The sequence below is a fragment of the Alternaria incomplexa genome (genome assembly GCF_024043165.1).
Source record: "Alternaria incomplexa strain BMP 0042 chromosome Unknown scaffold_1, whole genome shotgun sequence".
NCBI lineage: Eukaryota > Fungi > Ascomycota > Dothideomycetes > Pleosporales > Pleosporaceae > Alternaria > Alternaria incomplexa.
In genome coordinates this window covers 1,235,867-1,252,111 of record NW_026249850.1, presented here as the reverse complement: position 1 = coordinate 1,252,111, position 16,245 = coordinate 1,235,867, and the positions used below count along the sequence as shown (strand labels likewise).

General features: G+C 53.4%; 7 protein-coding genes across 7 annotated transcripts; 4 read left to right on the top strand and 3 right to left on the bottom strand.

Moving 5' to 3' along the window:
• Nucleotides 1–183: 183 nt before the first annotated feature.
• Nucleotides 184–2,517, bottom strand: J4E90_000449 (uncharacterized protein; the record flags this gene model as incomplete). The annotated part of the gene is made up of 1 exon (XM_051430045.1): nt 184–2,517. One exon carries the CDS (start codon nt 2,515–2,517, stop codon nt 184–186), a length of 2,334 nt encoding a protein of 777 aa, XP_051295532.1.
• Nucleotides 2,518–3,562: 1,045 nt separating this feature from the next.
• On the top strand, nt 3,563–5,589 carry J4E90_000448 (uncharacterized protein; the record flags this gene model as incomplete). Its single annotated transcript, XM_051430044.1, has 3 exons — nt 3,563–3,740; nt 3,805–4,498; nt 4,545–5,589. The coding sequence occupies 3 exons, from the start codon at nt 3,563–3,565 to the stop codon at nt 5,587–5,589; spliced, it is 1,917 nt and encodes a 638-aa protein (XP_051295531.1).
• A 778-nt stretch (nt 5,590–6,367) lies between these two features.
• On the top strand, nt 6,368–7,449 carry J4E90_000447 (uncharacterized protein; the record flags this gene model as incomplete). The annotated part of the gene is made up of 2 exons (XM_051430043.1): nt 6,368–6,534; nt 6,606–7,449. 2 exons carry the CDS (start codon nt 6,368–6,370, stop codon nt 7,447–7,449), a joined length of 1,011 nt encoding a protein of 336 aa, XP_051295530.1.
• Nucleotides 7,450–8,263: 814 nt separating this feature from the next.
• Nucleotides 8,264–10,054, top strand: J4E90_000446 (uncharacterized protein; the record flags this gene model as incomplete). Its single annotated transcript, XM_051430042.1, has 2 exons — nt 8,264–8,387; nt 8,451–10,054. The coding sequence occupies 2 exons, from the start codon at nt 8,264–8,266 to the stop codon at nt 10,052–10,054; spliced, it is 1,728 nt and encodes a 575-aa protein (XP_051295529.1).
• Nucleotides 10,055–10,410: 356 nt separating this feature from the next.
• Nucleotides 10,411–11,742, bottom strand: J4E90_000445 (uncharacterized protein; the record flags this gene model as incomplete). The annotated part of the gene is made up of 1 exon (XM_051430041.1): nt 10,411–11,742. The coding sequence occupies one exon, from the start codon at nt 11,740–11,742 to the stop codon at nt 10,411–10,413; it is 1,332 nt and encodes a 443-aa protein (XP_051295528.1).
• Nucleotides 11,743–12,295: 553 nt separating this feature from the next.
• On the top strand, nt 12,296–14,321 carry J4E90_000444 (uncharacterized protein; the record flags this gene model as incomplete). Its single annotated transcript, XM_051430040.1, has 2 exons — nt 12,296–13,672; nt 13,743–14,321. The coding sequence occupies 2 exons, from the start codon at nt 12,296–12,298 to the stop codon at nt 14,319–14,321; spliced, it is 1,956 nt and encodes a 651-aa protein (XP_051295527.1).
• A 1,003-nt stretch (nt 14,322–15,324) lies between these two features.
• On the bottom strand, nt 15,325–15,748 carry J4E90_000443 (uncharacterized protein; the record flags this gene model as incomplete). Its single annotated transcript, XM_051430039.1, has 2 exons — nt 15,325–15,653; nt 15,709–15,748. 2 exons carry the CDS (start codon nt 15,746–15,748, stop codon nt 15,325–15,327), a joined length of 369 nt encoding a protein of 122 aa, XP_051295526.1.
• Between the last annotated feature and the right edge of the window lie 497 nt (nt 15,749–16,245).

Sequence of the window (16,245 nt, the reverse complement as noted above, 5' to 3'; positions counted from 1 at the left end):
AATCAAATGTACACTCGAGAAACGCGGTGGAGCACCGACCGGTGTGATGAATTGGCATTCGCAGGGATTCCCTGTCGTGCTTCATTGACACATGCGACTCCCTGTCGCTCAAGAATAATCAACAAACCCGAACGCCTCGCTATGCAATACAGAACCGTAACAGTGTCATCGCCCATCGTCCAGCTACTGCTCGCCGTCTTCGACATCTTCAACAGTAACAGTCCGCCTTGTTGCAGTCTGGCCCTCAGAGCTGCTTCCAGCAACCGCAGAGCTTGAACCCTCAGCCTCAGTCCTCTCTCCTACGTTACCAAAGCTCCAGCTTGACTCTAGAGAGCTAGGCTCTGCAGGCTTCGGCGAACGATTGGAGGGCTCATCGGAAGTAGTCGGGTTTGGAGTCGATGAAGCTGGCTGGTTTGGTGAGGCCGCGGGAGCGGACGTCGAAGGCCCTGCGTCAGGTTCCGCTACTGGCTGTGTTGTCTGAAGTTGAGGCGGTATCGAGCCACTCTCTGGCGCCGGATGTCCAGGTTGCGAGGATGGACGTGTCGCGCTTTCTTGGCTATTCCGTGGCGCTAGTGCCATCGGCCTCAATGTCCACCCTTCCGGTAGCGTCAAGCCTTCAGGCACACCGGGATCGCCCTGTCGCAGAACGGACCCTCTGGCGAAGTAGGCTTGCGGTACGAACGAGTTCATGTTAGGTGGGTTCAATGGGGCAATAGGTGGTAGCTCTTGGCCTGTCGCGGCAGCCACGCCTGAAGCCTGCTGAAGTCTGTTGAGCTCAGCAAGAAGTCTATGGACAGCCTCAAGTTGCTCGTGTTGTGCGTTGAGATGCCGCATCGACTCAATGATGTTCTGTTGTATGCGCAATATGTCGGACTGAATATCTGACGGATGCAGCGCGACCGCTCCGGGGATGGGGCCGGTGGGAAGGTTGGGAGTAGCCCATGGCGTGAAGCCCGTGTGGCCCTGTGCTTGGTTTTGATGATCTTGATTCTGCGCCGCGTTGTTTCCGTTGGCTTGCTCGCGCAGTCGCTGAATCGCGTTCTGCACAGCGACATTGTCCTGTTGTCCTGGTGGTACGCGAATGTTCCCGAGAGCGATCCGAAATGGCCCGAAGTTGAACACGCGCATGTTACCTGCTGGAGGATTTGCTTGTCCACCTTGCGGTGCAGCCTGCTGACCCTGGCCCTGGCCTTGTCCTTGTTGCCCTCCGACAGCACCTTGCTGCGCATTCCCTCCAAACATTGCTCGCAGTGCCTCTCGGTTCTGGAGGTTTTGCTCGCCCGGGTTGGCTTGGTTGTTGCGTTGCGTAGTTTGTGTCGTCGCCGATGAGAGTACTGGCCTTCGGCACGTGGGACAGACCTGCTGTCGCTCAAGCCAACTACGGAGACATCCGAAATGTAGGATGTGGCCGCAGGGGAGCTTCTTCGGCCGTTGTCGCTCATCCATTCTTCGACCTGGCTGTGCACCATCTGCGCCTGGTTGTGTCCACGGCCGCATCTCTTCGCGACAGACGATACATGTGTTCTCCCGCTCGAGTTCTTCTGCCGTCGCATCTGGATAGCGTGTGTTCATGTCGCGGGTCGCGTTTCGGTACTGGATGAAGTCGTGGATACGCTTGAGGAGGGATCGGATGGTCATGAACAAGTCTCTCATGATGTGGATTGGTATGCCGTAGAAAGTCATCAAAATGACGAAGAAGCCCAGGTAGACGAAGGACTTGACAAAGTCGGTCGCGAGATCCAAGTAGAATACCCAGCGACCCTTCTCTTCCCATCCGGGCACGTCGCCCTCGTCTTCATCGTCGTCTGCCTCAGCAGGCGCTTCAATTCCTTCTGCTGTAGCCTGCTGGCGTGCTTGTTCCCTTGCGATACGACGAGCCTCCTCTCGTGCTTTCTCTTGGCGGTGTGTAATGTATAGTTCGACGAGCGACAGTGCGTATCGTAGTAGGGTCGATATCGATGCTGTGGCCAGGAGGACGTATTCGAAGCCAAACATGACCATGACACCCGGCCGTGCCTCTGACAGGATCGAATCGATGCAGTACTGCATCATGAAGATGTCGAAGGCAACAGACAATAGCAAGGAGCTCATGAGGCGCGAATGAAAGAGCTTGGGGTTTGCCGGAGGCTGTTGCTCGAGGAATTCGACTCTCCCCTCTCCGATCCACTGCCAGACCTTGCCTGCAAGCAAGCAGAGGAACATTGCGAAGAACCACATGCCGAGATCATCCCTAAAGATAGTCATGGCCAGCAATGTTTCGCTCACAGCGAACCAGGCCTTGTCGTACAGCTGCTCGGTCTCGATGGGGCGGAGGGGGCCGTAGAAGAGGCGTTGGAGTCCATAGCCGAAGCTCGCGGCGACGATGAGCATCAGGTTGACGAGGAACATGAGCGAGCCGGTGCTCTGGGAGATGTAGACGGCGGCCGAGTAGAAGTTGGGGCGCTCGTAGTATGCGCGCATCAGCACAATGTTGGCCATGGCGGCTGAGCCTGCGACGTAGAGCTTGAGTCGACTCATGGTGCGGTGGTGAAGGTGCAAGGCGACTAGAAAGGAATGCGTGTCCCCATCTGAGGGTGATGAGAGCGAACACAACCGGGGAAGAGTCGCGTTCGCGTGATGCGGCGGTGCTGGGAGAAAGGAAACGTGGAGGCTTGGAGGGAAGCGACCTGATTCGCCCGCCAGCAATGACGTCTCGCAGGCCCGCCACGGTCTCCCGAGATCGCGACTTCCACCTCATTCACCCACACACTCGCGTGGGTTCCCCTTGACAAGCATCGCTCATCAGTATATCTCAGATGATACTACTCTGCACTACTACCTCCAGAAGATACAAAATGCTGGGAGATGCATGTACCATGCCTACGTATCGTGGCACGCAATAGCGCTTATGCGTTCGACATCTATGGTACCCCATTCCATGCCGCCTTTCCATGGGACTGCTCGTTCCTCCGCACGAGCGTTCCTGCGCAAGGGCTGCACACTCCGAAGCTACCCCAAAGAGTCCGATGTCGTCCGTATTCTCCATAGTCAAGCCCTTGGTTATCCCCGCAGTAAGACTTGGATCTCGGGAGAATACTCGGTAGCATAACAACCCATTTACTTACTAAGGACCGTTGTCGGTAATTTCCAGCCAAGCCACGTCGTGTATACAAGAAAAGTCTTCCTCGACTTGGACCAGGCGCAGGTATCACAAGCTTCATCGGAGAGTCTCCCGGACTTCGAGACTCGCTGCTATGTCACATCACGTTAGCAAACGTGCAAGAGATGACCGAGTGGCGCATACCAGCCTCTCCATGCATGTTCGAGAACGACACTTTCTTCTTTCCAGTACCGATTGTGGGGAACATGGAGAGCTGGTGCCGAATTTGCGGGGATCGTCAACAAGCTACTGCACCCAGCTTCGGGATTGCGCCAGCCCAGACCATAGGCTCGGGGCGCAAGCTCTTGGACTCAAATATCTTGATCACAAATGATCTTGGTGGACCCTGCTTGTTTACTGCGGAAAAGTACATAAACCTCACATGGCTGCTGTTGGATTTGAGTATCGATCTGCAAGCTCATCATGTTTCGATCTCTTCCTCTCCTGAGCATTGCGCTTGGCAGCCTCTCCGCCGTCGGCGCGCAGGAGGTCCCAGCTGTACTGACTGCCGATATCATCGAGGGCTTGGGCAACAACACTCTCTTCACAAGATGGCGCCCTACGTACCACTTCTCCGCACCGGCAGGATGGCTCAACGATCGTAAGTTTTGGCTGTACGAAGTGCATGTGAGACAAATACTGACTTTGTATCTCTATTTCTGTAGCATGTGGAATGATGTACGATCCTACCACGGATAGATATCACCTCCATTACCAGTGGCATCCGAACCACGTCAACTGGGGTAACATCTCTTGGGGTCATGCAACTTCCAAAGACATGATTACTTGGACAGATGTTGGAGGTTGGGAAGATGATCAGGCCCAGTCTGTTGGCACCGGTCCTTTTCCTGACTCGGACAACAGCAGTTACTATGGTCTTGGCATATTCTCAGGCTCAGCTCAACCCGTGAATCTCCAAGGACAGCAGGACGGTACTCTCATCGCCTTCTACACTTCTGTTCAATACCTCCCCACAAACTGGGCCTTACCTTATATCAAGGGAACTGAGAGCCAGAGCATCGTCATCTCTAACGATGGCGGCGAAACCTGGGAGCAGTATGCTGGCAACCCTATTATGACTGAGTCACCCAGCGGATGGAATATCACCGGATGGCGCGATCCTTTCGTCGAGCCTTGGCCGGAGATGGATGCTCTTCTAGGACAAGAGGAGCCCCACTGGTATATGGTTCTTGGTTCTGGCATCAAGGGCGAGGGTGGCGGTGGCCGTATTCCCTTCTACAGCGCTCCCGCCAGCAACTTGACAGACTGGACTTTCCTTGGCGCTCTGTGGGAGCCCGAGAGGAACGAGACTCTTGGCTCTTTGCTTGAGACCGGAACCTATGGCTTCAACTTCGAAGTGTAAGCAAGTATCCGTTCGCTGCAATCACTCGTACTGATTTTACAGATCGAACTTTTTCTCTTTGACCGATGAGGATGATGACGTACATTACTACGTGTTGATGGGCACAGAAGGTGGCAACCTCACCTGGCATCCACGTGCACAGTGGGGTCTATGGAACGAGGGCCAGGTCACCAGAAGAGAGAATGGCTCTGCTGAGTTCACACCCTTGTCGGGCGGTGCCATCGACTCCGGTCTTCTCTACGCAGTGACTAGCTTCCGGGACTCCAAGAACGATCGTCGCGTCCAGTGGGGTTGGGCCAACGAGGAGAGCAACAACTTTGCGATCAACCAAATGGGTTATCAAGGTGCCATGGCGATTCCTCGAGAGATGTATGTCATCAAGACCAAGGACCTGGTCAACACCGATGGCGGCCTGACGACGAAGGGCAACACTCGTGTTGTAGAGCACGGCAACGGTACTTTTACTGGATACACCCTAGGAGCTCGTCCTTTACCTGAGGTTGTGGAAGGCTTCCACGCTGGAGCTGAGCCCCATTTCATCGAGACTGGCGACAATGCCTGTGTCTCCGGCGCGATCTCCGGCAATGGAACCAGTCACATGCATCTCCAGGTTTCGCTTTCTGACTTCACTGGACCTGCCGGTGTTGTCATCGCCCAATCACCCGGACACGAGGAACAAACTATCGTCTGGTATTCTCCAGAGAACTACACCATCAACGTTGACCGCTCGCACTCATCTTCCATCGTTGAGTTTGCCAACTACACCATGCTCGGATTTTTCTACCCATACACATTCTCCAACGGTACCACCGAGTCTCTTCACATGGACATCTTCGTTGACGGATCTCTCGTAGAAGTCCTTGTCAACGACCGCTTCTGGCTTACGACTCGTATCTATCCTGCTCGTACCGACAGCACTGGCTTCAGCATTTGGGCTGGCAGCAACTCTACTGTCAAGGCTTCCGATATGAAGATCTGGAACATTGAGACCAACGCATTCCCTGACAGGCCGGTGAACTCGAGCAGTGAGCTTGTCTTCGATACGCCAGAGGAGACTAACAACTACATCTGGTGGCCTGGAAACTAGGGGGACTGCGACCTGAATGAGCGCGACGCGGTAATGCCATGAATAACGGTGCTCTATTCCGCGACGGACGATGCTGATGTAAGAGTAAATATTGTATGTAGAATGTAATATGCATACCAACCATCGCAATCATCTTCCAAGTCCCATGAATTAGTCATCTGCCATCGAAGGAGAATATCCGTCGTGCCGTAGTGCAGCGCGTTATCCGTTGTCAAAATTCTGCCGCGATGTTTGTAGCCAATAAACCAAAATATGCGCGTCCGCGGAGGAGAAACACGGGGCCGTTGCTGGTGCCTCTCGGACAGTTGCAATACCCGGAAATAACCTAGTCTTCGCAGCGCCCTGGCTTTTTCTCCTACTCGGTCTAGGTCGTGGTAACAGCGGGCCTTAGGATTTCCGATGTTCTCGTTAGTACGAGAGGATTCCCCGCCGGCTTCCCCAAACAGCTTGCCCCGCAGGATATCTCCAGGGCTTGCACTTCTGGGGACGGCACGTGTAGCACCCTGAACGGGCACATGGCTAATCGTCCACCGGATAAATTGGCATTACTGCCGTTAGCAGCATTACGCCTACCGTCGGTGGCGTTAAGAATCGCGTGAGGGCGGTAATAGGATATCCATTCCCAGGCGCATAAATACGTTCTTAAATGTTCACTTACGACATATAAGCTTGACTTTGTCTCTTGTATCAGACACAAGACTTACGATCATACCACATCCACCAAACGAAGACAACATCGCAGTACATACAATACTCACGTAAACTATTATACGACACAATGGCCAACGCAGAGGAGCAATACAAGCTCTCGCAAGAGCAAATCGACTTCTTTCTGGAGAACGGATGGTTGAAGCTGAGCGACTGCTTCACAAGAGAACAAGCAGAAGGACTACAGGAAACGCTCTGGACGCGATTGGGTATGGATCCCAAAGATAAGTCGACATGGTACGCTTTTCTTCTTCAATTATGAGTCTCTTACGTGCAGCCATTAACAGACATTAACATGACGGATACAGGCACACCGAGCGAACAAACATGCCGTTCTTCAACGAATTCTCTGTCGAAGAGTTTGCACCAAAAGCCTGGGCTGGAATTTGCAACCTTGTGGGTGGCAGCGACCGCGTTGACTCTAACGCATCGACTTGGAAAGATGGCTTCATCGTAAACCTCGGAACGCCAGAGGGTCACAACAAAGTGGTACGCCCTCAAGAGCTACCTGGCTGGCACGTCGACGGAGACTTCTTTGTTCACTACCTCGATTCACCTGAGCAAGCGCTTTTGGTCATCCCGCTATGGTCGGACATCGCTCCAGGCGGTGGTGGAACCTACATTTGTCCTGCCGCCATTCCCACTGTGGCGAAACATCTATACGAGAATCCTGACGGAGTCAGCCCAAGGATGACGCCAAGAGCGCAAAACCCAGAGTTTGTACAAGAGCAAGGACTGAAGTGGTTTAACGACCTAGCTGCCAGTATGCCCGATGAGGCTTTTGTGGAAGCCACCGGTGTAGTTGGCGACGTCTACCTTTTGCATCCGCTGATGCTGCACTCAGCGTCCAACAACCAACTTCGTCAAGTCCGCGTCATTACCAACCCACCGGTGTCCGTCAAGGAGCCTTTTGTGTTTGATCGTGCCGATGGAAACTACAGCGCGGTGGAGCGCAAGACCATGAAGGCGTTGGGCAAGGACCGGATTGAAGGGTTCAAGATTACTGGAAAGAGGCAACCAGTTATCCCCGAGCGATTGCGAATTCAAGAAGAGATGAAGAGGAAGGAGGAGGAGAGGATGCGCAAGTTGAAGGAAGGGGCGGGGATAGATGAAGCGAAGGATGCAAGTCAAACGGTCGCTACTGCTGCGTAGGTTTGTAATCATCAATTGACTCTGATTTCGTTGTTGATTACGGTTCTAAGAACACATCTCGCGTTCAGTGATGGCGATGTGCTTTTTTAGATAAGATAAGAACGGAAGTGTTCCGCGGTAAGATCTCACACGACCACGTTTCCTCTCGACACACATTGCGAGTACCCCATGCACCAGAATTGATAAAAAGCGAGCCTTCCAGACCTTGGACATTTGGTGAGTACCCAGCGAACCCATTTTAGAACTTTTGCCAAGTAGGGAAGCGATTGCCCACGGGTCGGTCGGCATTACCAGGACTACCTGGGTACACCACTAGTTGAGGGCCGATTGAAATGATACGAGCCACACCGAATGAATCAGGTTGGAATGACCCGAGTGAAGGAACACCTGTCCTCAGAAGCTGACACTCGCCGCAGTTGGGAATGGCAAGTAGAAAGTGAACACAGATTAATAATATGCACTGGGATCGGCAGGAACTGCAAGCTAACTGCAAGCGGTCGCGAGACCAAGCGATGTGAGTGAGATGTAGAGGGGCGGCGGCGAAAGTGCTAGGGAAATGCTAGACAAAGGTGGGTACAGGCATGCGGCGGGTAAGTGCAGTGGGTGGTAAGTTCAACGTGGTCTCTCAATGCGGTGAAAATAGGTGGAGGCGCAGGGACCATGCCGCTCTAGCGCTAAGCTGGTGTGAACACAGTTGCTCGAAAGTCACAGCCATCCACTTGGAATATAAAGCGCTCCTCTACCGCTGTCCTCTCTTACTTCTACCCCAATTCGTCGTGCCTACCCAACTTCAACCACATACAAGCACAGCAAAATGAAGTACACGACTGTCTGCGCTGCCTTCTTTGCGGCCGTCGCCGCCGCATCTGATGTCAAGCAACTGAAGACCGACAACTTCAAGAGCTTCATCGAGGAGAACGACCTCGTCCTTGCAGAGTGTAAGCAGTTCTGAATTACTCAAGCCCTCAAATACACAATTGCAGAACTAACCATTCCTACAGTCTTCGCGCCATGGTGCGGCCACTGCAAAGCACTTGCTCCCGAGTACGAGACGGCGGCTACCACACTTAAGGAGAAGGATATCGCTCTCGTCAAGGTCGACTGCACAGAGGAACAGGATCTGTGCCAGGAGTACGGCGTTGAGGGCTACCCCACCCTCAAGGTCTTCCGCGGCCCCGAGAATGTCTCGCCCTACGGTGGACAGCGCAAGGCCGACAGCTTGATCTCGTACATGACCAAGCAGGCTCTCCCCGCCGTCTCCGACGTCACAAAGGACACTCTCGAGGAGTTCAAGACCGCCGACAAGGTCGTCCTCGTCGCCTACTTCGCCGCCGACGACAAGGCCTCCAACGAGACCTTCACCTCGGTCGCCAACGGTCTCCGCGACAACTTCCTCTTCGGAGCCACCAACGACGCCGCCCTTGCCAAGGCTGAGGGTGTCAAGCAGCCCGGCCTCGTCCTCTACAAGTCCTTCGACGACGGCAAGGACGTCTTCACCGAGACCTTCGACGCGGACGCTATCCGCGATTTCGCCAAGGTCGCCTCTACCCCTCTCATTGGTGAGGTCGGCCCCGAGACCTACGCCGGATACATGGCCGCTGGCCTTCCCCTCGCATACATCTTCGCTGAGACTCCCGAGGAGCGCGAGGAGTTCGCTAAGGAGCTGAAGCCCCTCGCTCTCAAGCACAAGGGCGAGATCAACTTTGCCACCATCGACGCCAAGTCCTTCGGCCAGCACGCTGGTAACCTCAACCTGAAGGTCGGAACCTGGCCCGCTTTCGCTATTCAGCGCACCGAGAAGAACGAGAAGTTCCCCTACGACCAGGAGGCCAAGATCACCGAGAAGGAGATTGGCAAGTTCGTCGACGATTTCCTCGCTGGCAAGGTCGAGCCCAGCATCAAGTCTGAGCCCATTCCCGAGTCCAACGACGGCCCCGTCACCACCATCGTCGCCCACAACTACAAGGATGTCGTCCTCAACAACGACAAGGACGTCCTCGTTGAGTTCTACGCTCCCTGGTGCGGTCACTGCAAGGCTCTTGCTCCCAAGTACGAGGAGCTCGGCCAGCTCTACGCTTCCGATGAGCTCTCCAAGCTTGTGACCATCGCCAAGGTTGACGCCACCGCCAACGACGTTCCCGATGAGATCCAGGGTTTCCCCACCATCAAGCTCTTCCCCGCTGGCAAGAAGGACTCCCCAGTTGACTACTCTGGTTCCCGCACTGTCGAGGACCTCGTCCAGTTCATCCAGGAGAACGGATCACACAAGGCCGAGGCCAGCATTGGCGAGGCCGTCGAAGGTACGACTGAAAAGCTCGCTGAACAGGCCATGGCCGCCTCCGAAGTTGCCGCTAAGTCCGCCGCAGATGCTACCGAATCCGCCAAGGCCAGTGCCTCTTCCGCCACCGACTCTGCTGCTTCCGCCGCTTCAGAGGGTACCGAGACCGTCAAGTCTGGCGCTTCTGTCGCTTCCGACTCAGCCTCCTCAGCCGCCTCTGAGGCTACCAAGTCTGTCAAGTCTGCTGCCTCTGAGGTCACCGACTCTGTCTCATCGGCGGCATCTGAGGCTTCGGCCTCTGCCTCGAGCGTCAAGGACGAGTTGTAAATGACTCGCTTCCTGAGTTTCTTTGGTTATGTCGGCGCTTTCACGTGTACCAGTACCCCTTTCAGCATTTGATCACTTTTCATACATGCTGAGGTATATGCGTACAAAATGGTTATGATTACATGGGGGAATGACACGGTTCTCGTTTTCTTTCTTGGGACCATGGGTAGCGTTAGCTAATGGAGTTCCGGTTTTATCTTCATCATCATTGTTGAGTCTACTTTCGATCGTATGTGATGTGAAATTGATTACAACAATAAGTGATGTTAATGATACGAACATGTCCTATGAGTCCCATGCGTCAATGCCTCCAGATACTACGCCTAGGGAGTTTCTCATAGTATTCATGTGTCTATTCATTTAATCGGCCCCGTCACACTCCTAACCATGACAGCAGCCTCCCTCTCCCAAGTCACAGCGACACCCTTGTTCGATAACGCCCCGGGTAGCTGACTACCACGACTCACGCATTCCTTCACCGAGTCCCCAACAGCAGTCTTGTTACTCCTCAGCGTCCTTGCAGACACACCGCCCTTGTTCATGAGCTCCTGCACTCTCGGCGCCATGTTGGAGGCGAGCGTCCTCCAGAAGTAGCTGGGTAGCGAAGATGTATCGAGGGCTTGGAGGAGGGGTTGTAGGAAGTTGGAAAAGCTCGGAGTACGCGCGGCGTCGAGTAGAGGGTGCGCGGGTGGCTTGATGCTTTCAAGGAGGGATTGTAGTGCGACGATGTTTTGGCACCGCGCGGATATCTCGAGGAGGGTGCGGTCTAATGTGGGAAGCTGACCCAAGGCGCGCGCGAGGGATGCGAGGGATGACTTCAGCTGGGTCTGCAGATAGTCCTGTAGCGCATTGAGCATGAGGGTCGGTTCGAAGGTGTCGGTCGTGGTTTTGGTCGATACCGGCGAGAGGAGGTAGAGGGTGAGCAGCGCGGACGTGGTTCTCGACTTGGTGTCTTCGGTCTGCGAAAAGGTGGATGCCGATGTTTGACCTGACGAGGACAGTAGCGAGGACATGGAGAACTCCTTGACTACCTGCTGAGCGCGCGACGATATGCTGCGCTCGCCTGGGTTCACGAGCTCGTTCTTGAGCGTGTTCACCACGTTGACTCTGTCCAGGCCCTCACCCTCCTCGCCCAATTTAGAGGCTGCCAGAAGCTGGCGCAGCGACAGTATTGTGTCTGCCGAGCGTACCATAGCCCTGTGATCCTCCCTCTTTGCGCTGCCGACACCGCCCAGCTCCGACATACGCACCTCGAGCTGTCTGCCTAGCATGAGACATCGCGCGACAGCTCGACCAAGCTTGACAGTCTCGCAGAGCCTCTCTGCTGTCAATCGCACCTGCTCAGCGACCTCGTAGCGCTCAATGACCTCCTTCTCTAGTGTCTTGTACGACTCGGTCAAGCTGGCAACCTGTCCTTCCACCTCGTGCAGTATGCGTCCGCTCGATTCGGCATGGTCTCGCGTGTGTTCCAGCAGCGGCAGTGCCGACTTGGTAGTCAGGGTATCGATATGTGTGTCGACTTCCTGGACATCGAAGAGGACGCGCGACAGCGGTGTTGACAGATCTAGCGGGGTGTCGGAGGGGTTGTTGGTCGAGAGGACGAGCGTGTTGGCGAATGACGTCGCCGAGAAGTCTGGATCGAGAAAGGCCTCATAGTCGATGTATGAAGGCTCATCTTCTTTGGACATGGTGGGAGGTGGCTCCAATCATGGCCTGGCCTTGCGCGATGCGCTCGCTGTCTTAGCGCGTCTCTGGACCTCCGCATCTTCTCCGCGCCAAGCATCCCATCCGCTGCAGGTATGACTTGAGGACTGCACTTGCCTGAGTCACCTATGACTCCATCTGAGACATGCCTCGCGACTTCACCGGATATCAGCACTTTGCCACATCTAGGCACAGCTGCTCGGGTCCAGCCATTGTACGCCTTGCGCCACCTCCCTCATGGTTACCTAGTATCGCTATCATGGCCACTCAGAATTGTCGATCATCCATGGGGTGGCACAGTCAAGGCTGTAACCGCTGCTGTATTCACGTTGAATTGGAACGCCTGAACAGGGTGAACAGCATGATTCTTGCAGGTAAAGCTGGTGCCTGCAGGTCGGTTTGGTGTATAAAGTTAAGGTACTTCTCATCATGTCTATTGGTATGTCGAGTACAGAAGCAATAACTTCAGCCTCGTAACTCATACTTCTTTTCACTTCATCTACGCGCTTGATCTTGTCTTCGTTGAAGACCGCCATCATGCCCAGCGAGACTCCCACCAACGGTGTCAAGGACACGAATGGCACTACGGAATTCGCGCCAGAAGGTTCTCTTGCATCTTTCAAGAACTTCTATCAAGGCCCGCGGGACAAGAATAAGCAGTGGAGCTGGACTGAGCAGGAACCCGAGGATGTCGCAGACCCTGCTGAGAATGAAGAGACGGCCCAACACGCTCTCATCACTCGTCTGCTCAAGTCAGACGACTCCCGCAGGAAATACAAGATCCACTCAATCATTATCCAGTCTCCTTGCCTCAAGACTGCTCTTGCTGAAGTTCTGAAGGATTACCCAGCCATCCATTGCGAATTGAAACGCCTGGAGTTCGAGGCGCCATTCACTCCTTTTGTTCATCGATGGGCTCAGCTACTTGAGTACAAAAGCAGAAAAGATCTCGATGCCACAACTGCTGAACACGTTGAGCTACTCTACGAAGTTCTTTCCTCTGAGCTCAAGGACGTCATCAAGACATTCGAGGACTACATCAGCCATGGCATAGTAACATTCGATCATATCTGGATCATGTATCAGCCCGGCGCCCTCATCTACTCCAACTCTCACAACGGAGCGTATGGGGTCTACAAATTGAAGTCAGGCTCCTACGTCAACACCCAGTGCGGTAGGATGTACCAGATCAACATTGAGGCCATCGACTGGAACGGCAGCACTTTCGGTCGCACTGCCCAGACTATTCGAATTCGAGAGTTTCATGGCACTGCTCCCATACTGGGCTTGACAGCCTTCCCATTGTCATTCCATCCTCATGAAGCCAAAGTCAGAGAAGCGCTGATCAGCCGTGGTAAAAAGTTTGAAGCACTTGCTGGCAGCCACTACATGGCATACGATGGCTTCGCAATTGGATGGGACAGGGAGGGCAATGAGGCGCCGTACATGTGCACCGGCCGTATCATCATCGACTCGGACAGCTTCCAGCGCTTCTCTCCCCGTTCCATCAACCGAGTCGACCCTCTCAGCGCAAAAGAATGCGCCTCTGGTCCTGAAGCCGTCGCTGAGAAGCTCGAAATCCAAGACCCGACCGAGATGAAGTACGTGTTTGGTAAGCAAGACAAGGAAGAACGTCTACGCCTCACCGAGGACCACCAACTTCTATGCTTGCCCAGAGTCCGGGGCTACTCGCTCAAGAAGAAGCAGTGGCTGTTTTTCTACCTTGATCTCATCGAAGACATCAAGTTCAATGACAATGCCTTCGCTTCGCTCGTTCTCCCTCAAGACCAGAAGGAGCTCATTCTTGCGTTTGCCGAATCGCAAGCCATGAGCCAGTGCAAGTTCGACGACATCATCAGCGGAAAAGGCCGTGGCCACATCACTCTGCTCAGCGGCCCTCCCGGAGTTGGCAAGGTAAGCCGCCCCACAAAGCTCCCCGCTTTTTGAATGAAACACAACGGTCCAAGTTACTGACACCTTCTAGACCCTTACAGCAGAGTCTGTAGCCGAGCACATGCGCGCTCCCTTGTTCATGATATCAGCAGGCGACTTGGGCATCGACCCCGACCAAGTCGAGAGCAAGCTCACCAATATCCTCGAGATGATCTCCAAATGGAACGCCGTACTTCTACTCGACGAATGCGACGTCTTCCTTGAAGCGCGCAGCACGCACGACCTAGAGCGGAACAAGCTCGTGTCCATCTTCCTGCGTGTGTTGGAGTACTACGAAGGCATGTTGTTCTTGACAACCAACCGCGTTGACAACATCGACGCTGCTTTCCAGTCCCGTATTCACATCAGTATGGCATACCCTGATCTCAATTCTTCCTCTCGCAAGAGCATTTGGCAGAACTTCTTGAAGAGCTTGGGTGGCTTGGAGGGATGGAAGGATCAGGATCTTGAGGAACTGGCAAGTGTGGAGCTCAATGGTCGTCAGATCAAGAACGTACTCAAGAGCGCATCGCTGCTTGCTGCACGAAAGAAAGAAGGTCTAAACAGGAAGTACGTTGATATGGTGCTGGGGATTGAGAAGAGAAGGCCTGGTGTGGCTGTGGGTTTCTAGGAGACAGCTGGTAGCATGAGTAATGAGCTATCCCAGATCGCTCTCTTGGCATCGGACTAGAGTTGGAGACAATATCTACAAGCGATCCATACGATAATCTTCTGATCATGTCCCACCTCCGAATCATTTCCATGCCCAATCATCGTTCCCCAGCACTTGGGGGCTTCTTCAGTTGAGGCTCATAGAGCTCAACCTTGAACGTCCTTCCCTCGGGATAGCGCTCTAAGAGAAATGGCGTTAGCTTCATGTCCTGGCGGCTCAACATTTCGTCGACTTACCAGTCAGCACAGAGACTTGTGTCATCAACTGCACGTGCAGATTCACCAGTGCTTGTTCCATATCTCTATTCGCAGCATTCCCGACACGTAGCACTTGTCCACCAATTCCGTTAACGTTGTATCCAAACAGCTTTGCCTGAGCAGTGTTAGTGCTGTCGCGGGAGGTAGTAATGTAGTAAGTATATCCAGGGCCGTATAGTAGGCGTGCATTGTCTTTGATGAGGGAAAGTAGGTGGCAGCGTTCAAAGTGGCTGACCATTGTGGAGTCTATCGAGAACAGTTGTAGGTTGGTCTAAGAAACAGCCATATATGCGTTCTGACGACAAACGGAAGACGGCGTTTGGTGTTCAGCAAACTATTCGTGGATCGTGAATACATAACATGGGCATGTGTGGGGTTGGTAAGGCCAAAAAACAAGTCAATGGATGTTCCACCGTCTACATGGGTATAAAAATTGAAGCTTAATAACATTACAAAGCAACGCAGACTGCCAGGAGATCTGATCTATGCTGAGGTCGCGTTGGACAAAAAATGAACCAAAAGTGTAGTCAACTATACATCGTATGGTGGGATGGGATCGAATCACATAAAACATACCGACACCAGGGAGTTAGGAACGAGAGCAGAATAGTTTGAGCACTAGAAACGATGTATCAATTAGCTAGTTTCCGTCGGCAAATCTTCAAGTGACCGAATCAGGCCGTCTATAGATAAGCGATGGTCTTCTAGCTGGGAGGCTTTATCATCATCCCAGTGAATGTCACTCCCTTCTTCAGACGTTGATCGTAGCGCGCAACTTCGTGCCTCAGCTCTTTTGCCAACGCATTGACGGCCTTAGGAACGGTGATGGGAGTGTCCTTCTGGCCTACGGTGTGCGTCATGAGTACGAAGCCGTCTCTCTCTGCGGGCAGATCATAGGCGACAAGTAATGCTGTTGTAGCCCCGACCTGGTCTGCTTCGCCTGATTTATCCTTCGGATCTTTATGATAATCCGCAGCTTGGTAAGTGACCACTTCGTAGGTGCTGTCACGACCATAGAGCAGACGGGCATTTGCTATTGATGTTAGCCATAGGGGAGACAAGTGACAGATGTATAGAGTGTTGGTTACCTTTGATAAGATCAATCGTGTCAATCTTCTCGCGATCCATGTTGAGTCAGGAATGGGTGGTCAGCGGAAGTTATGATTGAGCTCATATCACGGAGACCCCAGATCTTTATCTAGTCCAGCTATCGGATTTGCTTGCTGTCAAGCCGATATGCCTAGCCAATGTATGTCACATAGCTCGAATTCACTTTACAACAAACAAGCTTGCTACCTGGAAGGAGACAAGCTACAACACATCAGGGAAATAAGGCTTGAGGAGAGTAGATTTGCATTGAGAGGATCTGGGGCTATCTTGACGCAGCTTCAACACGATGCCAGAACAGTATCGCGCGATCAGTATTGTAGTTGCGGCGACGAGAGAGCAAAGAATGCCGTACTCATCGCGAATTGTGACCGTCATCCACAAGTCCTTTCATCATGTCCTCAAAGGCTTTTTCTTCTTTTCTTGTTGCGATAACGTGTCTTGTTATCTCTTGTTGTTGGGAATACTTCCACCACAGGAAACCCGCAGAGTCGACAGCAAATCGTCGCAAACATGGA